The sequence below is a fragment of the Benincasa hispida genome, chromosome 12 (assembly GCF_027475165.1).
Source record: "Benincasa hispida cultivar pf3 chromosome 12, pf3_genome.v1.1, whole genome shotgun sequence".
Lineage (NCBI taxonomy): Eukaryota > Viridiplantae > Streptophyta > Magnoliopsida > Cucurbitales > Cucurbitaceae > Benincasa > Benincasa hispida.
The window spans coordinates 25,386,120-25,411,839 of NC_143489.1; the positions used below are offsets into that span (position 1 = coordinate 25,386,120).

The 25,720-nt window shown below is 33.8% G+C and overlaps 1 protein-coding gene across 2 annotated transcripts; it reads right to left on the reverse strand.

The window, feature by feature from the left end:
- Positions 1-6,584: 6,584 nt before the first annotated feature.
- On the reverse strand, positions 6,585-21,205 carry LOC120067161 (Tic22-like family protein). 2 transcript variants are annotated; one of them, XM_039018618.2, is made up of 8 exons: positions 20,510-21,205; positions 17,959-18,053; positions 17,673-17,752; positions 17,501-17,542; positions 17,228-17,355; positions 16,750-16,930; positions 7,516-7,694; positions 6,585-7,412 (listed from the first exon to the last, which is right to left on the reverse strand). In XM_039018618.2, the coding sequence occupies exons 1-8, from the start codon at positions 20,959-20,961 to the stop codon at positions 6,905-6,907; spliced, it is 1,665 nt and encodes a 554-aa protein (XP_038874546.2). In that variant the 5' UTR covers positions 20,962-21,205; the 3' UTR covers positions 6,585-6,904. The 2 variants fall into 2 exon arrangements, with proteins under 2 accessions (XP_038874546.2, XP_038874545.2); XM_039018617.2 differs by having other exon boundaries at positions 17,210-17,355; positions 20,510-21,132.
- Between the last annotated feature and the right edge of the window lie 4,515 nt (positions 21,206-25,720).

Consider the following 25,720-nt stretch of genomic DNA (forward strand, 5'->3'; position numbering starts at 1 on the left):
GAACTCTTGTGTTTATCTTGTAATAGTAGCATATTTGCTTCTCTTTGTTTAAACATTTTTCAAATTAAATTTCAATTGCATGACAATCAACCGTTTCAATGAGGAATTCACTTCCATCAAATATTTGGATTCAAACAAACATTAAATTTATGAAAACTCAAATAACAAGTTACATTATAATTGAAATATAATTTATAAGTTTGGTCCACAGTGGTATATATATATTTAATCCTTAATATATCTATATATTATGGTCTCAAAACAAAGTGAGATTTCAAGCAATAGTAAATAGAATTATTATCGGAATGAAGAACTTCAGAATTAAAAACAGAATCCAAAAATGTTTCATTTTAATAATTTGTTGTCTTATTATTTATTATTATTGTTGTGGTAGTTTTTCTTTGGTATGTTTCATTGTCTTGTTATTAATTAATGCAATGTAAAGTCCTTTTCTCCCAAAGGTCAATGTTGGAAGAGTTGCAAGAGATTCCATTTCTTTTATGATATTTAAATTCTTGAAAAGGGTGATACTTAAAAACATTTGGTTTGCCTTTATATTTATTCAAAGCCTAAACTATATTTTAGTAATATTTTTTAATCATTTTTGCTTTTTCGACCTGAAATTTGTCTCAAAATAATCTCTCTTTTTTTTCCCACCTTTTTCATTAAAATAAAGACAAAAAAAAAAAAAAAAAAAAAAGACGGTGTAATAACCTGGGTAAAGCAACGGTGGATTTCAATTGTCCTGTTAAACTTTAGCTTAAGTTTCAGTTGCGATCTTTTTATTGCAAAAAGTTTTATTTAACTCTCTCTTAACTTTTAAAATTGTTTTCATACCAAAATCCTTTTACAATCTTTCATGTTTAATTTAAAGTGAAAATAGTGTATGACAATTAGTTGAAAGTAAATATTCTACCTGAACATACTTCGATAATGATCTTTAATCATATTTAAAATAATATGGTTTCAATTAGTTAGAAGGAGAAACACATTTAGGAGAGATTTTTACTTGAAATAGTGGGAAAAGCCACATATTGAACGAAAATTTATGCATTTATTTTCATCATTAAAAAATGTAGTCTCTTACTTTTCCTCCTTCCATGCCGAATATATTTTTAGGGTGACGATAAGTTGAAATGGTGTGAGAATTCTAATATATTTTTCAATCATGTTAATAAATCAGAACATGTTTTTAATCACGAAACCATTAGGTTTGTGTTTATTTGGTCTTTATATTTTTAATTTTGTGTCAAATATTAAATTTTAAAAAGTGCCTAACAATTTCTATTGAACACAAAATTTAAATTTCGGGACTTGTTAGATACTAATATATACTTTTGAAAGTTTAGAAACTAAATAGATACAAATTTAAATGTAGACGATTAAATTCGTAATTTAACCGACCATATCTTCTATTTTGTTTATATCAGATTTTATCATTGCTCCTATGCATACCTTTTCTTCACAATCCCTCGTTATTCAACCAAACCTCCCTCAACTAAAAGGGCAAAAATTATATCTCACACACATATATATATATTACACACATATATATGTATATATCTTCTTATAACTATGGGTCATTTTTTTTTCATCACTTATGATCCACAATTTGAAAAGAAATAATATATATTTCAAACGAATAGAGAAAAATAAACTAAAAACATGTTTTGAATGATTTTTCAAATGTTTTGAAAGTACATATATAATTTTTTAAGCAATTTGAAAAATCATTCCAAACATGCTTTTAGGATGTGTTTGAAATACAATTGAAGTGTTTAATTTAAAAAATAAGTTATTTGGAAAGAAATTAAAGTGTCTAACAACCGCTCAAAATAGCTATTCAATTATTTTTTAACCAGATTTTTTAATTAAAAGTATTTAAATAAAAGTGAGTCTTTTCAAAAACATTTTTTTTCAAGTCAATCCAAACAGATGTTTAGTTAAACTTCATTGAATTCTCATTTCATTTATTTATTAGTCAGCCCATAATTTTCTTTCATTTTCTAATTAGGATGTCTTGTAATGAAGAAGATGTCAAATCTCTCATAGCCTCTTTAGAAATATTCAAAATAAATGCCTCACCAACCATCTATATCATTATTATAAAAATATACAATCAATATGGGATTATATATGAATAAGATTTCATTGGGGATCTTTTCAAAGTATAGCTACTACTTCCTAAACCTTTTTGTACAAGCAACATTAGAGGCCAAATTTGTAAAACTGAGCTTATTTTTAAAATTTTCCCAGCAAATTTCTTTCTTCTCCCCTATCTAGTGGTGAAAATTGTATATCGAAGGGTATATTTGTTATTTTAACTTCTTTTATTTATAATTTTCTTAACTTCTTCTAAATTATAAATACGTGGATAGAATATTTTTCATTTATTGTAAATAGTAAACACTTAACATGAAAGAAATAGTGGATAAAATTATATATAATATAAATTTGAATGAATATATGTTTCATTAAATTTAAAATTTAATAAGTATTTAATTAAATAAATTAGTTAATTAAACATTCACAAAAAGAATACAATAAATGGAGCATATGTATAATGAAATTATGAATGAAGGAAACAAATAATAGTTGGTTGGGTTTTTCAAATTGAGAATCAAATTAAAAAATTTAAACTATTTTCTACCAAAGATTTCTCTAAATTTTTCAACTCCTCTCTCCATAATCTCCTAACCTCCAAAAAAAAAATATTATATGAGTATCTTCCCATAAATCTAGCCACACATTTTTTCAAGCAAGAAAGAATAAACAAATTGCAATGAAGTTGTCGCTAATCTCTCAAAGTTTCAATTGTCAATCGAAGCAAATTTTACGACAAAATTTTGGACCAATAAAAGGTTAGTTCAATACTCCATTTTCTCTAATTATTTGCATATATGTTGCAATGTTTTTTGTCATTTTTATTTATTTATTTATTTGGTGAATGTTGACTGGAATGGGAACAAAAAAAAAATGGTTATCATGTGACTCTCATGCGACATTGAAACAATACATATAAATTATTTCTCATTCAAACTTAAATTTTATCATAATTCTTTTATTTCGTTTTTCTTTTCTCATCCAAAAAAAAAATCTCATCCAAATTCTTTTATTTCCTTTTTCTTTTCTCATTCAAACTAAAATCTCATCTTAATTCTTTAATTTCTTTTTTGTTTTCTAATGAAAGAACATCAGTTTGAATTTTTAAGGTCTCATCTTGATTAGGTTCAATATTTTTCTCTAAACAGAATTTTTTTTTAATCTTCACTATTTTTGGAAGGTTTCTTTGATATAAAAACTTTAGATGGCATCACATTAACATTGTGAATATTGGTAAATGATAATGAAATTATCAAGTCCTTTATTTTTATAAGTAGATTACATTCACATAATATAGTAGAAGAGTTGTGTTGTTTCTATTTTTAGTTGTAGTGAGAAGCTGGTTTATTTTTCAATCACCTATTCAATGTACCCCTACGTATTTAGTATAAATAATTGTAAGGGTAAAATAGGTATTATCAAAAAAGATAAGAGTAAAAAGAGAATGTAAAAGTCCTTTTAAAATATCAGTAAATACCTACGGATATAAGATTTTCTTTATAAAGTTGATCCATATATTTTATTCGTATATGTTTATGAAAGTTTAAATTTAAATTGATATATTTATGAAAGTTCAGAGTTTAAATTGATACATTTGTTAAAGTTCAAGATTTAAATTAATACAATTATTAGTTTGAGATTGAAATCGATGCGACTCTTAAAGTTCAAACTACTAAAATTTAAGAATATAAATTAATATTTATCCTAATTTTTTTTTCTCTCGAAACTTATAACTCGCGTTTTAATAATCAATGTAGTACAACAACTTATATTAACTCCAATTTTAGAATCTTAATGTGTGCACTAGAAGATTTTTAAACAAATACTACAATAGACTTATAATTAACTCGACAATAAATATAGTAATCATTTTCATTCAATAAATATATGGACGGCAAATTAAATGCAAGAATTTAAAAAGAGAGGGTTAGGAGCAAGGAAATTGGATATTAAGTCATAATCCCTAGCACCTAATCTCAACTATTGATCTAGTATGTGCTACAGCTCAATCAACTGGGTAGTATGCTTGGAAAGATTGTTCTAATTAAGAAGGCTTGGAAGATGATTGTTGTTTCATTCAAAATTCAATAAATCAAGCTTTTCCCATCCCTATCTCTGTCTCCTATTTCAATCCACGTTCTTACGAAATTTTTCGTGAAGATCGAGATAGGGATTCCCCAGCAGGAAATTTGCGGGGATCGGGTTCTCCACCAAGAAAAATTTCCCATTTCTTTTTTTTTTTATTATTATTTTTTTAACCACTTTTAAACTATTTATGTTCAACCTTAATGAAAATTTATTAGTCAAATGGATTATTTCCAATGCATTCTTTTCTTTTTTTTTTTTTTTTCTTTTTTTTTTTTTTTTTTTTTTTTTTTTTTTTTTTTTGTTTTTTCATTCTTTTCTTTGATGTGCAAAGATATACATAAAAATTTAAATTCATAATTACTAAATTTTAAACATTATAAGTCTAGCCTTCAACTGAAACATTATAACTAACCTTTATGCTCATGAAAGCAATAAAATTTTAAATATTAAAAACATACCTATCTTAAAAATGTATTAAAACATGAAAAAGTTGAGATAAAAAGTAATTATATATGTATATATATGTATGATACTATATGTATGATGGATATGTGTTATTATATATATATATGTCATATGTTAGTTAGTTGAGTATATATATTCGTCGGGACAGGGCGGGGACGGGGTCAGGGTTGGGGCTAGGGAATGTAATCCCCATCCCCGTCCCCGTTTAGTAAACAGGGAAAAAACTTCTCCACTTCCTCTCCATTTCCTGTCAGAAATTTCTCGACCTCATAAATTAAATGGACATCTCTAATTACACCCTATATATATGAATTAAACAACTAAGTGAGGAGATTGAAGATTATCTAGAGAGTACCAAAATTTTTAGGTTGGAAATCCACTTCCATCCACTTCTCTCTCTCTTCTACACCATTCTATTTCTTTTTTTCTTCTTTTCATCAAAGTTCTAATCACATTTAAAAGTTATTATTATTTGGCTTTAGAATAAGTCAAACTAGTGCCAATGATAGGAAGGCAAAAAAATTCAAAACAAGTCAACCCATTACCAGTTACCACCCCACACAATTGACAAAAGACCCTACAAAAGACGAATAAATAAATAAAATTATTGATTTAGATATATTATTGTATTTTTAAATATAATTCCCCACTTTCTACTTAGGTGGAGTCAAGTTATAAGGCACTTTAGATTGAAATGGGTAAAAAATAAATTACACCATAATTAATTATATTGATTTATATATTGTGTTAGTTTATGATGTATCCATTTTAAACATCTTCCACCTGCAATACAATTAGTTTATGATGTATCATTCATTTTAAGCATCTTCCACCTGCAATACAATTACATAGCTTTTTTTTTTAATCTCTCTCTCATCAAAATTTAGAAGACAACTCCATAAGTAAGTCCTTATAGTATAATTTCTCAAAAAAAAAAAAAAAAGAAAGAAGAAAAAGAGAGAGTCCTTAGAGTATAACTTTTCAAAATATAAATAAATGAATAAATGAAGAGTTAAGATACTAATAAAATAACTCAAATTATTCAAACCAACCCAATCTAGATATTTCTCGTTGAGTCTTTCATGTAAGTACTCTCGAATAAATTCGTAGTTAGATTAGACTAAGTTTGTAAAACTGACCCCATAATAATTGAATTGAACAAGAAAGGGTCCCTTAGTCCAATTCAACTAAACCCATGAATTTTCTTAAACTTATAACAAAAGGTACTTCTTTCTAATCTGACTCATGACATAAATCCATTGTAAATTTAAAAAAGAAAAAAGAAAAAACTATAAGCTCTTAATACATTGATAGCAATATCTTTTCTAGGAGGGTCTTATGTGTCACTATTAACACTTCTTAATGTGGAAGAAAGTGCAAAACACTATGGAAGAAGACATGAAAGGCATTAAAACCACAAAACAAAAGCAAAGCAAATCCACTACCAATCCCATACCTCATTCTTTCACTCATCATTGCTTTGCCTTTTGCTGTTCTCACAATTGCTCTCCCCCCTTAGTATGGCAAATTCTGCTTCTTTAATGCATCCAACACCATCAATTTGTAACCAAAACTGGAACAAAGCCATTATAACTCATACACATAGCAATTCCAGTAAATGCTTGGCCACAAAAAGGAAGCAATATCTCTAATCTTTAGTATAGATTCTTTCAAATCCATTATGTAAAGAAGCTAACAGAACAGTTCCCATTCCACATGAATAGAAAGACCACTGACATTGAACAAAACAATCATTGCAGTTCTAGAGACATGTAAGTTTGGAGAATAGAGAAGCGTAGACAAAAAATAGATTTGTAATACTTACAAGCAGCAGCCTGCCTCTCTCTCTTTTATGATTGCTGATATCCTGAATCAATTTGATAATGTGACTTGTTGAAGATCATGAAAGGCAATGCTCGAGTTAACTATTTAATTGAAGCCAAAATTTCATTTCATTATTGATCAAAATTGTCTGAAAAAATAACAAGAGGGATTTTTCCTTCTACCTCTTTTGCTTTTCATTCTGTTGATACAACACATACCATTTTCGAACTATCTAAGCAACTACCATACACAGGCAACACATACCATTTTCAAACTATCTAAGCAACTACCATACACAGCACCGGATTTCATATTTGGCAAATTGAAAAACTACACCCAGTCAGGGAAGTATGCCATAACTTCATACCCGGGAAAGTGGAGTTGTTAAAAGAGTAGTTCAGGAGCATGACATTAGAAAGGTCCTTTAATCATTTCCTCGAACCCACCGAGCTGATCCTGCCTTTGACAAGCCAGAGCAGAAATGACTGACATTTGCAACAAATAATGGATCCCTTTCTTCATTGTTGAATTCGTACTCGTTATGACTAGCACCATTTCCCTGATCTATATGCTCTAGTTCTTTAGTCAAATCTTCCATCGTCTTCTTTAAATTGGCTTTACTTGTGTGCCCCGAGTCACCAGTAGATATACCTACCATTGTTATTTTGGGGAGAAAAGGACTTGGCTGCACATTTTGTTTCATACGTTCCGGAGGAAAGTCATCTCTTTGGCATTGTTTTGACCAGATATGATTAAACCAATTTCTAAAAGGATTGAAGAAATGCTGCTTAGGTTCTTGATTGGTTTCCCTATTATCTTGAATGTTGAGAGGTGATGAACTATAATACTGAAGTTCTTTGGTTTCCTTCACTGATTCAGAGTTGGTAAGACCACTAGCAGACTCTGAGATTCTTAGGAGAGAAGCTGCACTCCTGAAACAAAGAAAATAAATTGAATCGAAGCAGTTAGTTAAATTGTTTGGTTGATACACCAAGTATTGTAAGATGTACTAATTTGGAAAACAAAGACACATACCTTCTCTCAAATGAGTCGACCATGTAAGGGAATTTGGGCTGAATACCAACAGCTTTACGCAACCATCTATTTCCAAGAATTACTTTATCAACTGTATAAAGAAGTTGCATTTCGGCAACCTTAGAGATGACACTCAAGGGTATCCCAGGGTTGCCCATCTCATCCATCACTTCTTGAACCTATTAGGGAAGAATAGGTGAGACGACGTATGTAAGTGAAAGTATAAAAAGTAGGAGGATAAGACATTATTATTAAATAGTATGGAGTTCCATTTTAAAACCAATTGATAATGAAAGGAGTAGCCCATCTATCTTATAAGAAGTGTGAGGTCTCTTGATTTTTTCAATGTGGGATTCTCAACAATTATCTTGCTAAGAAGTCAAACGATTACTAGATACCCCTCCCTTAACTTCAACATAAATAAATAGAGAGGGAAAATAGAGCTGATTAATCCTGGTGCAACCACTTATTTCAAGAATCCAAACATTCATCTTTCCATATTTAAGATTGCAGCCAAAGTTGGCATCATCAAAATAAATAGTGATATACCATCTTTGTGAAACTAATTAATTTAAGGTACAATTTGGCATTGTGGGTTTGTAGGATAATATTTAAGATTGTGTGATAACGCAAAGCCTAGAACTCTTCCAATTTCTGCAGTCAAAGACTGTCTGGGAAACATGGATGAAAAAGATGTGTATATATGTAGACACAAACACCATTTTTGTAATAGTAGTTCCAGCAACTTAGGATGAAAGTATTATGAACATAAAATGATTTGATAAATTTTAGACATGCTTTACAAATATTAACTAAAGATGGAGTCGTGTGGTGAGCATAGAGCGGACTATTCTTTCGCATTTTACAAATATTAACTAAAGCTCGTTACTTCATGTGGCATCATCAACCAATATTTACCACTGTATGTGGCAGTTGACCAATATGCTTATGGTGGCTATTGACAAGCTTGTACAGCTCATGACATTGATCATAGCTAAGTTCTTCCCCCAAAGATCCTCATAAACTTAATCCAGCGACAGTCGACTATTTTTATGGGAACATGGATACATTTGGCCACAACATTTATACATTGGCTATTATGGAATCGGATAAACCTTGTCATGCTTCATTTAAATGACTTTAGGCCCTAAGAACTTCATGGGATTTCTCCACCGTACAAAGTAGCATTTTTCTTTCACATATTACTACTCTGTACCAGGACCAGCAAACTTCTCTGGGTAAAGAGTCCCAACCCCAATGAACCAGAATATTTCCCTCTTCAAGACGTGCACCTTCGCGAGTATAATTGAATTATGCTATAATTACGAAATAAATTAGAAGAGATAGACCAAGTAGAAGCAAAAAATTGACAAGTTCCCAGATCTCCCTGTTTGAGCTTTGATCATGAGAAAAACCCCTCCCAAAATGAGAAATGCCCAATTCACTTAACAAGGTAAGTTCTCTCACTTCTCTCTCCTCCCTCCTCTCTCCACCTCCCCCGCCTTCTCATCTTTCTTCCCGTCATCTTCACTTCTCCGACGAATCTTCCGACCACTTCAAGTTCAACTGGTCTTTTCCATCCCGTCAATCTCATCCCACTGGTTACTCCCATCCGTCCATTTCTTAATCAACGATTTGGTCAGTGGTAAGATGGAACTGGAAACCAGCAAAAAGTCCTAAACTCTTTCTATTGCATTTGGTTTGAGAATGATTTCTTTCAAATTGAGGATGTGGAAGCTCAAAAGATCTTGTTGTTAACTGAATCTCAACTGAGGTGGTTTACAGAGGCCATATCAGAATAATACAAGGATCAGAGAATCGGTTTTTCCTCAGGAATGGCAGAGACGAACTTGGAGGAACAAGGCTTTCAAATTCAAAGCAAATGCAGGCTGGATATTGAAACGTGTTGTATGGCCAGCAACAGGCGGACATTCATTCATTCACGTCCTTTCGGGAGAATCACAGCAGGGGGGCATTCTTTCCATAGAATGCCGAAAGGATTCCAGATGAAACCTGAGCACACGACATGGCTACTGAATCAATCTTCTTACTTAAATCCCCTCAAACAGCAACTACAGGACTTTGACCGCACTCAGTTCAATCACCAGATCAAGTTATGCTGAAATGGTGAAGTCAAAACGTCACTCTCCCTCCTCTGGTTTGGAGTCTGGAAAACAGAGCATTGGAAGCGGTAAGAAGGGGCTGCTGAATTCCTCTGTTCTGAGAATACTGAAGTGTTCAAAGAAAATTGTGATAACTTGTGGATCATCTCTAGGTTGTTCGTATTCGACGATTGGAAAGAAATTATAAAAGTATTAAGAGGATTGGTTTCAAACCAAAATAATCATTCACCCATTATTTGCAGAGACTGCGTTGATCAAGCTGGAACAAGGTTCGTTAGAGGAGCTCATTGAAAAACCAGGGAAATGGCAGGAACTAGGACCGTTTTAAATTGAAAAGTGGAATAAATTCAAGCACAGTCAGCCAACAATAATAAAAGGATTTGGAGGATGGCTAAGGATTAAGAACTTGCCTCTAGATTATTGGTGCAAAAAGATGTTGGAGGCAATAGGGGATCACTTCAGAGGACTGGAAAATATTGCCACAGAAACGCTCAATCTACTTAACTGTTCCAAAGCTAAAATACAAGTTAAAAGGAATCGTTGTAGTTTTATGCCTGCTACAATAGAAATAACGAATTTTGACAGATATTTTTTTAAACTTTGGTGATATAGAACTGTTTGAACCTCCATCAATTACTAGAGGCCAATTGTTAGTTAAAGATTTCTCCAATCTAATCGATTTGCAGAGGCTAAATCAGGTCATGAATGATGAAGTTGATACGTCATTCAATCCGATAGCTTTGGATTATTTAAATTCAATTCAAATAGCTCCTTCAAACTCAATAAATCCATTTGGTACACCAAAACAGAGTGCCCGTGCTATGGAAGATCCCTCGGCGCCGGAGAAGAAGTCCCAGCCTGTGAGTGGCTTAACCAGATTATCTCAGAAGGTAGTGTGAACACTACTAAACGAACCGAAGAGACATACTTACTGAGGGGTGAGAGAAGCAATAGTGACAACTGTAAGTTTTTAAAAATGGTAGTGCAATCAACTCCTATCAGCAATAGCAAAGAGAAAACGTTAAAAGAAGAGTCAGATGGCATCCATCCTGAAAATTCTCAAAAGGCGGTGGCCTCAAGAAGCCTTTTTCTTTCTCCTGATGACAAAAAAGATTCGCCAAAAAGGAACAGCTATTCTAAGAAGTTTCAGACCAGGAATTCCAACAATTCCTCTGCCTCCCTTGCTCTCCCTTACTCTCTGAACAACTACTCCCTGCCTCCCTTGCCAAGAAGCAGAGTTCTTGAATAATTTTGGAAAGGATATCCGCGATTTATTCTTGGAAGATAATTCAATAGAAGCGGAACCATCTAAAGATTCACTCCTTCATCCCATAAATACAGATCAAGTCCCTAATAATTTGCAATCAATAATTGAAGCCTGCCACATTTCGCTTTGTTAATTGTTGAGGACAGATCAAAGACGTGTCACCGTTGGCCAGTCATATGAAAGTTATATCATGGAACGTCAAAGGCCTTGGAGAGACAACAAAAAGGATGGCAATCAGAAGACTCATAAATAAAATCAATCCGGACTTGGTCTTATTGACAGGAAACAAAAAGTGTGGACTTTGACATTGATATTATCAAATCATTGTGGAGCTCGAAAGTGGTAGGTTGGTTTAATATTGAGGCATTTGGAAGATCAGGGGGCATTCTAACTATGTGGGATGAAAGTAAAGTGTCGGTTATTGAAGTACTAAAGGGAGGCTACTCACTCTCTGTTAAATGCAAGACAATCTACAAGAAGGAATGTTGGATTACAAATGTTTATGGTCCAACCGATTACAGAGAAAGGAAATATATTTGGCCGGAGTTATCCTCGTTATCAGATTATTTTCCAGAGCCTTGGTGTATCAATTGTGACTTCAATATAACTAGGTGGCTCCAAGACAGACTTCCTGTGGAAAGAATGACAAGGTATCAAGAAATTCAATAAATTCATTGAAGCTACCAACTTGATGGAGATTCCCCTATCCTGGAAGATTTACTTGGGAAAGGGAAGGCAATGCAGCCTCACAGTCCCTTGCTGATCGTTTCTTTGCTTCAAGAGAACGGAATGAAGCCTTTAAAACTCAAGAGTGACAAGACAAGTCCGTTCATTCTCCGATCACTTCCCTCTCTTGTTGGAGGCTGTTTCTGTTGAATGGGGACCTTCTCCTTTTCGCTTTTGTAATAGCTGGTTATTCAACAAAGAGTGCCACCGGTTAATTGAAAGAACATTGAGCAATTTTGACTCTCAAGGTTGGGCTGGATATGTCATATCTGCAAAATGAAGAAAGCTAAAAACAGCTTTGGAAGCTTGGCAAACCAACTACAAATTAGAAAGGAGAAGAGAAGAGCACATACTCGAGGAACTGGAAAAACTGGAAAGCTTGGTAGAAGAAGATGAATTTCATAATGCAGACCCGAATTTGAGACTGTCTTTGAAGGCTGAATTGATGGAAATTTAAAGGTGGATGAAAGGAATTTGATACAAAAGAGTAAACTCAATTGGCTGAAACTTGGGGATGAAAACACCAGCTTTTTTCATCGATTTCGCAGCAAAAAGAAGAATGAATCTGATTTCTGAGCTAACCAATGATCAGGGAATTTCAACTACCTCCTACCAGGAGATTGAAGAGCTGACAATAATTTTCTACTCCTCACTTCACAAAATCATTAAGTGCAGGCTCACTTCGTATATTGTTTGATTAGGAAAAGGTATCAACAGCTCAAAATGTCAGCCTCACAGATCAATTCTCAGTAGAAGAAATATGGCATGCCTTGAAGAATATGAGGAAGAATAAAGCTCCAGGGCTCACTTCACAAAATCATTAAGTGCAGGCTCACTTCGTATATTGTTTGATTAGGAAAAGGTATCAACAGCTCAAAATGTCAGCCTCACAGATCAATTCTCAGTAGAAGAAATATGGCATGCCTTGAAGAATATGAGGAAGAATAAAGCTCCAGGGCTCACTTCACAAAATCATTAAGTGCAGGCTCACTTCGTATATTGTTTGATTAGGAAAAGGTATCAACAGCTCAAAATGTCAGCCTCACAGATCAATTCTCAGTAGAAGAAATATGGCATGCCTTGAAGAATATGAGGAAGAATAAAGCTCCAGGGCTTGACAGGTACACAGTTGAATTTTTTATAAAGTTTTAGAGGTTTTTCAAGGAAGACTTTCAGCGGCTATTCGACAATTTCTATGAAAATAGAAAGTTGAATGCTTGTGTAAAAGAGAATTTCATATGCTTGATTCCAAAGAAGGAAGATGCGGTCATGGTTAAAGACTTTAAACCAATTAGTCTCACCACCTTATGTTATAAAATAGTGGCAAAAGTGTTGGTCGGACAACTCGAGAATTATGCACACCATTATAGCTCCCACTCAAAGTGCTTTCATTGAAGGAAGGCAGATTTTAGACCCAATTCTCATTGCAAATGAAGCGGTTAAGGATTATAGAGCTAAAGGAAAAAAGGGTGGATTCTCAAACTAGACATGGAAAAGGCATTTGACCGTTGTGGATTGGACTTTCCTCGAATAGATCTTAATCGGTAAAAATTTCGATCCAAAATGAATAAGATGGATGATGGGATGTGTCACTTATCCAAAATTCTCTATCTTCATTGAGACCAAGAGGCTGGATATCAACTACAAGGGGTGTTCGTCAAGGAGATCCTTTATCACCCTTTTTTTCCTTCTTGTAAGTGAAGTTCTGGGCTCTTTAATTGCAACACTCCATGATAAAGACCAATACAAAGGATTTTTGGTGGGAAGAGAAAAAATCCATGTCCCTATTTTATAATTTGCAGATAACAATATAATTTTCAGCAAATATGATATAGAAATGTTAGATAAATTAAAGAAGATCATAGAATTATAAGAGTGGTGTTCTGGCCAAAAAGTTAATCGGGAGAAATCAGCCATAGTTGGAGTAAATGTGGAAGATCAAGACACCATCACAGCAGATGCCAGGTTGAACTGCAAAGTAGACAATCTGCCCATTATGTATCTTGGTTTACCCTTGGGAGGTTACCCAAAAAAGGTGCCTTTTGGCAACGGGTCATAGATAAAGTCCAAATCAAGCTAGATAACTGGAAAAGATACAATCTATCAAGAAGGGGAAGAGCAACACTTTGTAAGTCCATCCTTTCTAATCTCCCCACTTATTACATGTTCTCTTTTCTTATGCTGGAAAAGGTAGTAAATTCAGTAGAGCACTTGATGAGAAACTTCTTTTGGGAGGGGCACAAAGGAGAGAATAAATCATTTGATCAAATGGGAGGTAGTCACTCGAAATCAAAAAGATGGAGGCTTGGATCTTGGCGGGTTGAAGGTGAAAATTTTGGCATTATTAGCTAAATGCGATTGGACATACTTTAACAAAGAAAATTCACTTTAGCATCAAGTCATCAGAAACATACATGGTCAGGACTTGTTTAATTGGCACACATCCGGAAAAGTCAACCTAAGCCTTAGAAGTCCTTGATCAATATATCAAGAACCTGGATGAAAGTAGAAGCCTTAGCAAAATACAAGCTAGGCAACGATATTAGAATCAGATTTTGGTTGGACTTTTGGGTTGACAAATTGCCACTGAATGTGCTATTCCCTGAATTATTCAAGGTTGCCCTTAAGCCGCAAGGGACTGTTGCAGATCATTGGGACAACACCCATCTTTCATGGTCAGTTTTTTTCCGAAGACTCTTAAAGGATGATGAGTTGAACAAATTTTCAAAATCTTATTGGGATGATATTGGGGAAAAAGGTGTTGGATAACCCAGATAAATGCTCTTGGTCACTAGAAACAAGGGGAGTCTTCTCGGTTAAATCATTGGTTAATCACGTCAAAGTCTTATCTCCACTAGAGAGAGGCTTCGAAAAGGCAATTTGGAAGATCAAGAGCCCATGCCGAGTTAACATAACAATTTGGATAATGATTTTTGGTGCTTTGAATTGCTCGGAGGTACTAGAAAGGAAGCTCCCAACACAATGTTTGTCTCCTACAATCTGTCATCTCTGTTTGTCAGCAAATGAATCTCAGCAGCTCCTATTCTCGAGTGTTTCTATGCTGTCAATTGTTGGCAGAATTTACTACAGACCTTTTGCACAAGTTGGGTATTTGGTAATTCCATCTGGGATAATGTAGTGAAGATTCTGGTGGGTCCTTTGCTGAAGTCGTGTTCCAAATTGCTCTGGAACAATGCTGTCAAAGCACTATTAATGGAACCATGCTTCGAAAGAAATCAACGAGTTTTCCACAGTAAAGCAATGCATTGGCAGGACCGTTATGAGGCAGCAAGGCTGAATGCCTCCTCATGGTATTACTTCTCCAAATATTGTGAAGAATACTCGGTGCAAGATATAAGTCTAAACTGGAGCTCGGTTTTTATGCAAGATTGTTAACTTTGTATTGTAATTAGCTTTCATATGATGTATGGATTTAGATGCTGGTAGGCTTTTGTTCTCTGTATTTTCTGAGGCTTTCTTGGCTGTTTTGACAGTTTCTTGTTGTTTGTACTCTCGGATACTAGGCACTTTGTTATTTGGTTTTGATACCTAGATATGATGTGGGTGCTAAGGAGGTGTCAATCTAGTTGAGATGCCTGGGTCCACCTCCTGATCCTCTATATTGTGATATCTTTTTATTATATCAATAAAAAGTTTTGTTTCCGTTTTAAAAGAAAAAAATCATGAAAAAACCCCTTCCGTTCCTTTCAAACCAGTCTCCAAAGAAGAGCAACTTCACCATTGTCCCTCATGATTCTAGCTTGGCCCTTAAAAGGAAAACCATGAAGAAGCTGAAGCAAGGCATCCGAAGCCCTGGAAGGAAAGCACCAGACCAGATTGAATAAATTGAACAGTTCTCCCAACAACTAGCCACAAAAGGGCAGAAAAAGAGTAAGAGCATCAAGGATTCAACCCTGTTCGAAAGGGAGATGGAACAAAAACTCTCTCAACTCTACAACAAGTGTTGAGCTTTCAATTTTTTTTTTTTTTTACAAAAAAAAAGAAAAAAACCCTTAGAAACATTGGTTTGCCAGATAGTATTTATATGGGAGGGGGGCCTGGGAGTGGCTCCTTGCGAAATACATAAGGGGAAATGAATTAACCGAACAGGTCCCATCATTTTCCAGCGACCAAACTTGCTTGTCATCTCTATCATTGAGAAGCATCCCATCCAACATGTTTAAAAGCTGTGTCCATTCTTCCACCTCCCTCTCACCAAATTCCTTCTCTTCAAAGATAGGATATATGTTTACTTGAAGCCATTTTTTATGAGATGTTTACTTAAAGCAATGATACTGGGAACTAACAGAATGCATTTTTTTCCTATCGAAAGGGAAAATGGAAATGTTTAAGCCAAAGATGACCAAACCCAGCCACCACCACCAAAGAGGTCTTCAATATTTTGGGAACACATGACAGGATGTTGAAATTTTGTTAGTCTTAATAGGGAAAAAGTAGGAATATCAGCAGTGACATATTTATAATGACTGAGAAGTGGATTTGCATTGACGTTTACAAGTAGAGGGAGTTAAGGAAGTATAGGCAAGGTAGAATTTTGTGAATTAGTTATGTGGGAGAGATGGGCCTTTTAAAAGTGAGTGAGAATGTTGATTATCTTTTCTTGCACTGTCCTATGGCCTACAAGAGCTGGAATTTTGTGATGAAAAAAAATTGGGATTCAAGCTTGCTTTCCCAAAAGAATAGAAAAGTGGATTACCGGAGCTTTAGATGGGTGGAATCTCAAAGGAAAGCCCAAAATCCTTTGGAGTTGTGCAGCAAGAGATCTTCTTTGGCATATTGAAAAGAAAGAAACCATTGATTATTCAATATTACAAAGTTATTTCCTTTTGATTCCTTTTATAATAGCGTGATACGTACAGTTTCTTGGTGGGTTGTACTTTCACTCCCATCCTAAATTACTTTGTAATTACAGCATTCTTCTCATCCTTTTTTTAAGAGGAACACGTACACCTCATTTCAATGATGTATGAAATCAAAAGAGGGCAAAGTAGGCCCGATGAGTTACAAAAAGACAATCACAAATTGCTATGAGAGATGTGAGGCTATAAGCACAAAAGTAGGGGAAGAATTTACACCAAGACTATCTTAATATCATACCTCTGGAGGCTCCAACAAACTATCACCCATCTCTTCAAGAACTTCGGCTGCTGCATTATCATCAACTATCTCCCTTCGGCGCTGCAAACGCCGTGTTTGGATTAAAGCATGAAAATGCTGATCAACAGATTCTTCAAGAATATTATCGAGCATGTTTTTATCAAAAAAATAGGGAGTGTACCTGAATAAAAAAATGAAAATACTGAAGATAAAATATGCAGAGAAAAACTTCAAAAGAATGAAAATATCAGAAGTTCATAAAAAGAAAATATCAGAAGTTCATAAAATTATTGAATTTTATTTGGTAAAAGAAATTAGTAAATACTAAAAATAGCCATTCTTACAGTCATAAGCATAAAAAGAATGCCTTTTGATTATTGAAGACACATTATGTTATGGTATGTCAAGGACCACGCTTTACAAGAACTGTAACTAACACGAGAAAATTACTGGTTACTACCCCAAAAAAATGACATACCACTTTATCCCATCAGTAGTTGCTATTGCAATATCCAAGTTCTGGGCACTGAACACAGGAACACCATCGATCTTTTTGCTTCCACCATTTTGAGGTAGGCCTTTAAGAAGCTTGTTTGCTGCTTTAACCTACAACATTAGAAAATCATTCAAGGGCTAAGGTCAGGAGTGATTGTCATGACGTTCTAGCTGGAAGAATTGACTAGCATGCTTGATGCTCACAATATTTTTTGTATTAAAGAAAGTTTCTTGCTTCGGACAAGAAAAATCGTACTTGTTTCTCATTCGGAATGAACTGAAATAGATGAGGTTTTTCCTGATGTTACAAGTTAAGAAGTTAGATCATGGAAGACAATGTCAACCAGGAAGCAATATCTTCAGCAGATATTGGAAAAAATAGTAAAACCAATAAATTAGAATTAGCCTACCAATATTAAGTTTAATACCTTGAAATGCTCGTATGCTAAATCAAGACGACAAGCCCCCACCACAGCACTTGGAATATTCAGTCGCTTAACATATGTAACTAAGAAGCAAATATTTTGGGTCAGGATGTCATGCATATTAGGTGAAGTAAATTAGAGAAGTCAATATTAAGATACTAAAAAGATGGAAAACAATTGACAAACTTGAGAAAGATTTTCCAAATCCATTTGAAAGTCTAAAAGTACATAAATCACCACATAAATAATGCAAAAGGAATGAAGATAACGTGTAGCAAGGAGCCAATACCTGCATCACCTAAATCAGTAAAGAAGCGGAATATGGGGCCATTTCTTTCACTCTTAGTAATGGTTGAGAACATCTTCTTAAGCCACTCTGGAGTTCTAAAAGAATGGAGTCAACAAATAAGAGATGGTATTTTGGAAGGATACTTCGTTCGGCACAGTACTACTACTTAATAGCAAGAATGCAATTATTCTTTCTTTCAATTTCAGTATCTAAAAATAATTTAGTGAAAGTAGAAAATCCAACAAAAGATTAAACCAACATGCCTAGCTGGTAATGCAAATACTGCCGCAGTGATAACTGTTATTGAGTTGGTATAGATTGTGCGTAACATATTATCAACCAGCTTCACTCAAATGGCATTAAATGGAACCAACGTGCCACCTCCAAATTGAGGGTAATTGTTTTTCTTACACATAGGATACTACGTGAAAATGTATACATGTATACACAAGTTGTCAAACTAATTGCCCAACAAGTTTTACAGAAGAAACTACAACTAACCCAAAAGGATAATAGGAAAACAGAGCAGCTACAAACATCTTAGTAAAGAGTACAGAGGCTACAAATCTCCAAAAATGCAAAAGACCATTTGTACCCTTATATATTACTAAATGTCCCCCCAGATTTTCCATCCAACATTCGCATGATAAAGCTTTAATAGCATTATTTAATTAAATTTTAGGTTTTCATCCTAAGAATGGTCACAAACTACGCATGATATGGTAGTATCTTTAACATTTTGCTTATACATCTTTCTCAACAATAGAAACTTCTATCATGGAATATTAGGGGCCTTGGCAACAAAAATAAGAGTCTGTGGTGAAGAATTCTATTTGTAACATTGTCTGCAGGTTTTGCAGGAAACTAAATTGGGGAATATGGATCAAAATCTGGTCAAATCAATTTGGAGTTTTAAAGGGCTAGGCTTGTGTAAGTTCTATTGGTAGATCAGGCAACATATCGATAGTATGGGATAAAAATGCTATTCCAGTTCTGAAAGTTCTTCGAGGAGGATATTATCTTATCAATCAGATTATCTTTGGCAGATTCTAAGGAGATATCAATAAAAAATGGACATGGGCCCACTCGGTCAAGCTTCAAATACCCACACACACACACACATTCATTATTGGATCATTTCGTTATCTCAAGCCATGGATTTTTTATTTATTTATTTATTTATTTATTTATTTATTTATTTTTGGTGAAACAGAAGTTTCTAAAAAAGCAACGGTAACTTCTGATGGAGTCTGGGAACTTTTTATGGGGTCCTCCATTTAGTTCCTTCAATTCATGGCTTTCACGTATTCTTCTATGTCAGAATTTTCTGAAGCAAGAATGCTCTTACGGGTGGGCAGGTTTTTCCATTCTCAAAAGTTTGGAATTATGCAATCAAAATCTGGTAAAAACAAGTTGCTGCTTAGTAAGAATTCTCAAAAAGATTGTATCTTAGAAATCTCTGTTTTAGATCGCCATGAAGAACTTCATGCGTTGACTGCAGAAGAATCTTTAAGAAGGCAAATTCTCAAGGGTGAACTTTTGAGATTGCAAATTACAGAAGGTTACTTATTTACAAAAATGCAAGCTCCAATGGCTGAAAGAAAGAGATGAGAATTCAAGTTTTTTTTTAACTGATGCTTGGCTGCAAGGAGGAAAAAAATATCCTATTTTTGAACTCCAATCTTCTCAAGATATCCATAGATGATAGAACGTTAAATTCTATTTGCACAAAACTTGCACATGGTAGTATTAAGACCTCGCAATATCATTCAAAAGAGCCTCCCTTTAGCAGCATTTCTCCAGAATGTAGCTGCATTTCTCCATAATGATGCACTATGCATAGATCATTGAATTGAGTTGTGATTATCATGTAATCTCGATTTCTTTAGGTGTTTGGTTTCAGTTTTGTCAGCTCCCGAAGTTGCAGGGATACAATTGAGGAGCTTATCCTCCATCCCTCCTCCTGATAAAGAGCAGTTTTTGTGGCAAGCTAGGGCGTGTGCTGTTGCTATTCTGTGGAGTTTTGGGGAAGGAGAAACAATAGAATCTTCAGAGGGCATGAGAGTTTTAATTAGCGATGTTTAGTCCCTTATTAGATTCTCAATTTCTCTCTGATCCTCTGTTGCTAAGCTCTTCCGTAATTATCCGTTTGACCTTATTTCTCTTCATTTGGGCCCTATCTTGTAGTTTGGCTCCATTATGTGAGATTTTTCCTTTTTTGTATGCCTGTGTATTCTTTCTCAATGAAGGTTAAGTTTTTTTCATCAATACTTAACTACTTAAGCTATTCAGACATGATCACATAAACAGTCCCCTCAATCACATATTCATAAATTAAATTAACTAAAACCCTGAGCAATACTTAAGCTATAATTTTCAGTATAAACAGCCATGATAGGCTGCCCATTAGCAAATCAGTAGTTACCCTATCCAATCTAGCTTCAATCTCCTCGTTTGCAACACAAATTATCAGCCTAAACTAATCAAGAATGGTTCAAGTGACAAAAAGAATAACAGAGTCGATCTTGACTACAAGAGATAGAAGGGGAACCTCTTAGAAATGAAAGGGATGTCGAAATGAGTCGAGACAGCCATAAGACCAGTCCCAGAAAGGTCGCACATACTAAAGACCTGGCCAACAAATGCTGGGCCGCCAGCTTTTCCATCGGAATTGAGGCCTGAAATTCTGAGTGTCGACGGAAAACCAGAGCTGAACTCAGGCGACGACGACAAACCCTTTACAGCCGCAGATTTGGAGGAGTCGAGGTCATGATGAGTTGAGTGAAAACCTGAATGGGAGAGAAAAGGGGGTTTCCGGGAAGCTGGGGACGCGACTGGAATACAAAGCCTAGAAGAGGAGGGTTGCAGGGAAAATGGGGGAATCGATTGAGGATTGGCGAAAAGGGTAGAGAAATTGGAGGTAGAAGAATGGAAGAAATGGGTAATGAATTTAAGTGGGTTTTGTTCGTGGGGTTCATTAGGAGGTTCAATCTGAAAGGCCATGAAAGCTTTGACAAAATCCCTTCTGATGCGACCTGCTGTTTTAGATTCTTTGCATTTTTAACTTAGGCAGAGAAGGACGCAGAGAGAGAAGAAGAAGAAGAAGAAGAAGAAGAAGAAGAAGGGGATGAGGATTGTGAAAATTGAAATGACAATTCATTCAAACCATACCCACCGATTCATATTCTTTATCATAATATCTAACCATATGTGATATGCTATTTCTTAAACTATACCACATGCCTCTAATTTTACGTAACTGATCTACTTGTCTTTGTAATGAAAGATAATAATGAATTAAAAAAAAATTAAAAAGAAAAACTTTCATGTTTACATTAATTTTAATAATTCATTTTAACAAAAAGAATCTCCAAGGATGTTTTTCAAAATAAGATTAAAGTTCTAAGTGTCCAACTGAAACCTTTTAAGAGGGTATTTGGGGTAAGAAGTAGAGTTACGAATTCTAAGAACTTGTGAATTCTAAGAAGTTATAAACTTTTAAAACCCACGGTGTATGAAGTTAATAAGATATGTAATTGATATATTTTTAGTAGTGAGATTCACGAACTTCTTAGGCTAAATAAGGAAGTGGTGTTCACAAGACGCTTCCCAACTCTCCATTTTCTAACTTATTGGCCAAAACACCCCCTAAAAATTTAGAAGTAGTATTGAAACCTAGTTCAAAGATCAAAAATATTTTGTATCACTTAACCAATTTTGAACTAAAATAAACATACTTCAATTGATATATAGTATGTGTCCCGAACAAAAACTCCGCTTCTTTTCATCATTTCAAATCAATTCAACCTCCATAGTCCACAATCTTAGGATTTTAATAGCTCAATTCTACTCGCACAAGGAATGGCTGAGCGCGTTGAGTGGTAATTCTCTTTGTTTTCCTTTTCTTTCCTGGATTATACTTAAATATAGATTAGTTTTTCATTATTTCGTCTTGTTCTATAATGATGTTTAAGTCATTTATCATTTTAACGAAGTTGGCTTACATTTTCGTTATAGCTCATTCTATTGGGATTAACTTTGTGGATGTTTAAGTAGATATGTTCCCTTACATTTTTGGTAACGAATGAAAAGTTATCTTTTGGACAAACGTTATTCAAGTCGTGCAAGTTAAGGAAAGAACTTAGTTGTTTGTTCTTCTTTTTTATATGAACAATTAATAGTTATCCATGTTGGATGTTTCACTTCACTGATGAATCCTATCCGTATCAACTTATTAATTTTTGACAGATATCTTAGTTTGTTTAATCTCAAGAGGATGGATGACTACTTTTTTGGACCAAATTCTAACCTTTTTTAATATGATTGAATGACAGAGACTTTTAGAATTAGTTCAACGTCCTTATTTATATTTGGCCAAAATAGAGCGGAATGCCTACTTTTATTATCTTTGTTGTAAAATAATGAAAGCAACAGTCAAAATCTCATATTAATCTCTCAACAACTACTTATAATCTTCTTGTAATAGAATACTTACATATAAAAGAGGTTTTCTGCCTTTAGATTCACATATACAAAAATTTAAAAAGACAGTGAGAGACTTGTACTTAGCTTTTGAGATTTTCTTTAAGAATTAGTTTCTTCCCGTGGATGTAGATCACACTAATCGAACCACATAATCCTTGTGTCTTCTTCTTCTCTTTCTCTCATTCTTTCACTTTGTCTTCATCCTTGCATATGGGTTTTCTCCTTTAACAACACACATCACCATTAGAGAGAGTTTCTCTAAGAAATTCCTTTTACAGAGCAAAAAGAGAAAGGGAATTTTTGTTTACAATACCTATTTGATTAATCCTCAGCTTTGAGATATGGCTTCTGAAGAAAGAGTTATCGATGTTATTTCAATCAAATATAATTAATTGACCTTCATCAATAAAGAGTTATCGATGTTATTTCAATAAATGTTATTGATTGTGTTATATTTTATTTTGTTTTAATAATCCTAAATTCAATACACTAACATCCAAGGTTTTCTTATGAGTCTCGAACTATATATGGAGACATACAGGGATCAATGTTCAAGATACAACCTAAAGGCTCTATAGTATAGGGATAAGGTTGGGTACCTTATCCTAGTGACACTATGGATATGGTTCACTTTGTATTTGATACCAACGCAATGATCCAATGCATTCGTGCAGATGACATATGAGTTGGGGCATCCTATGCAATGAATTTGCATAAAACCGGACCGCGAAGTAGTAACCACTAGATGTAACACCATTGATTAGTTAGGTTTCTGTTTGAATAGGATGATCTAGGCAACTTAGTTTTAATCCTGAATGTATTATGAACTCCTGTTCATGAAGGATTGTCATTTGATTTGTATAGATGAGAGTGGCCACTTTACTGACTTAATAAGCCTACCACTTTGGGAACAAGATCAAGTGGGGAACTGGGAACATAATAATATAAGATGGAATTCACTCATTTTCTACTTTAGGGTAAGTAGATGAATGTTCCCTTAAGTAGCGTCTTTGAGACTTGAACAAAGGGCCATATTCTCTCACTAACCCGAGAAGGGTTTATTTTTTATGGTTGAAACATAAATAGGTTTTTCATTAGAGAAGCACTGGTACTTAAGAATACAGAGGTAACTCAAGGGTAAAACATCAATTTGACCCAGTTGGTGTTACGAACACTCGTGAAGGACTAACTTGTTGTTATTGATCTATATCTATGGACACAGAAATATATCTGCATTAAGAAGAGTGCACTTGTGGATCTTTAGTGGAGTGTACAATATTGATTAATTTGGTTAATGAGTTTAGCCAATTAATCTCATATCGTGAAGCTTCTAATCTGTAGGTCCCTTTGTTAACTCACTAAAGGATATTGATAAGGAATGATTTGAATTATTCAAATCAATTAAGGAAATTATATATTAATATGGTTAATATATAATTAATTATAGATGTGATCTATAATTCAAATTATGTTAGAGAGAAATATTTGAATGAGATTCAAATATTTAATTCATGTGGATTAGATTCATGAGTAATTAATTAATTATGATGTTAGAGAGGTGGAAGCATATAAACATGTGATGTTTATATATTAATTAATTAACTATATATTAAATTAGATTTAATATGGGATTATTTAATTAATGTGCCAATTAATTAAATAAGGGGTTATTTAATTAATTGACATCAATGGTGAAAAAAAATTCTTGGAGAAGGGGTAAACCCTTTTCCATATAAATTTATCCCATTAGCCCACTTAAGATAAGCATTCTTTTGTGCCAAAAAAAAAAAAAAAAACAAAAAAACTAGCCTCCAAAATAATTCCTCTCTACACTCTCTCTATAGTCTCTTCCAAGAGTTGGAGACCACTCATCCAAATCATCCAACTCTTGGAATCCTAAAGAATAACAAGGTTATTCTTGTGATAGTGTTGGTGATCATTGAGAAGATGTTTGTATGAAGAACAAGAGGAATTTCGAGAAGTTTAGGAATCTACGAAGGTGAGAATCGTTCATCCCTTTGTTTCTCCTTTATAATGCATGCTTAGTATGATGTTTATCCTATTCCATTCTATTTTAGCTTGTTGTCTTTTGTCTCTTTAAAATACAAAAACTGAATGCAAGGTGTTCTCACGCTTTAATTCGGGATTTGACCCCATCAATTGGTATCTGTGTCAGTTCTTGCATTTTGTTTTTCACATTTTACAAACAAAAATCAACGTAGAAAGGTGGGTTTTAATCTGCATTTTGAATATGAGATTTGCAATATTGGATGTTTACATTTTTGGGCACTTAGCTTTATGTTTTAATCCGATTAAAATGTAAGGGCCCTTTGTTTTTTTGGTCATTTAAGTTTTTCTATCGAGTCTGTAAGTCCATGTCGATCGAGGAGCAAAAGTTGCTGAAGAGATCAGTGAAAAACAGAGGTTTTCGGTCCAAGTTCGAAGCAAAACGCAGTAAAAGGGAGTTTTTGGACTGCAGCGTCGCAACGCTGCTATCAAAGTGTTGCGATGCTAGGGGCCAGGTGAGATGGACAATTGTAGCATTGCAACGCTACCCCATAACATTGCAATGCTACCCCATAACATTGCAACACTCCAAACTTTAAAGGCGTGTGCGAGGAGTCCAATGGTCGTGGATTCGAGCCTCCTCATTGATGTTTGCAACAATTTTTTCTTATTTGTGTAATTTTATTTATTTTTATTAATTCAATTAATAATTAATATATATTAGTTATATTAATTTAATTGTTTTTTTAGGTGCCAAAATTTGGTCCAATATTTCCTGTTTAATTTATTATGCATTTGATGTATATATAACTTAATGGATGAAATTATACTATATAATGTATGTCATAGAGATTTAAAATTCCACCTTAGAATAAACATTTTCATGCATCATATTTAATATAAGTGTTATATTATTTATAATTGTATGATTTTATTAGCATGCCTATACCTAATAATATAAGTGTTATATTATTTTGATGTATGATTAATTAAACATATTCATACATCGTGATTAAATATAAGTGTTATGATTAAATTAGCAGGCTCATGCATCATAATATAAGAGTTATATTATGAGGATGTTTGTTACATTAAGTATGTTCATGCATCATAAAATATTATAAATGTTATAATGTATGGTAGCACGATGAATGTGGATGTTTAATTTTCACGGATGACGAATATAAATATTATATTTTTCCAATGAAAATGAACCTTCCATTAAGCATGACACCACTTAAATAAACATAATTTTTATATTTGATCAACG

Bases quoted from the DNA above. Each gene is read 5' to 3' on its own strand.
- LOC120067161 (XM_039018617.2), bottom strand. From the start codon at position 20,961: ATGGCCTTTCAGATTGAACCTCCTAATGAACCCCACGAACAAAACCCA. The intron at 17,543-17,672 runs GTATTAAACTTA...TTGTAACATCAG, and splicing joins TAGCATACGAGCATTTCAAG to GAAAAACCTCATCTATTTCA. The intron at 7,695-16,749 runs GTATGATATTAA...CTTCCCTAATAG, and splicing joins GTTTGTTGGAGCCTCCAGAG to GTTCAAGAAGTGATGGATGA.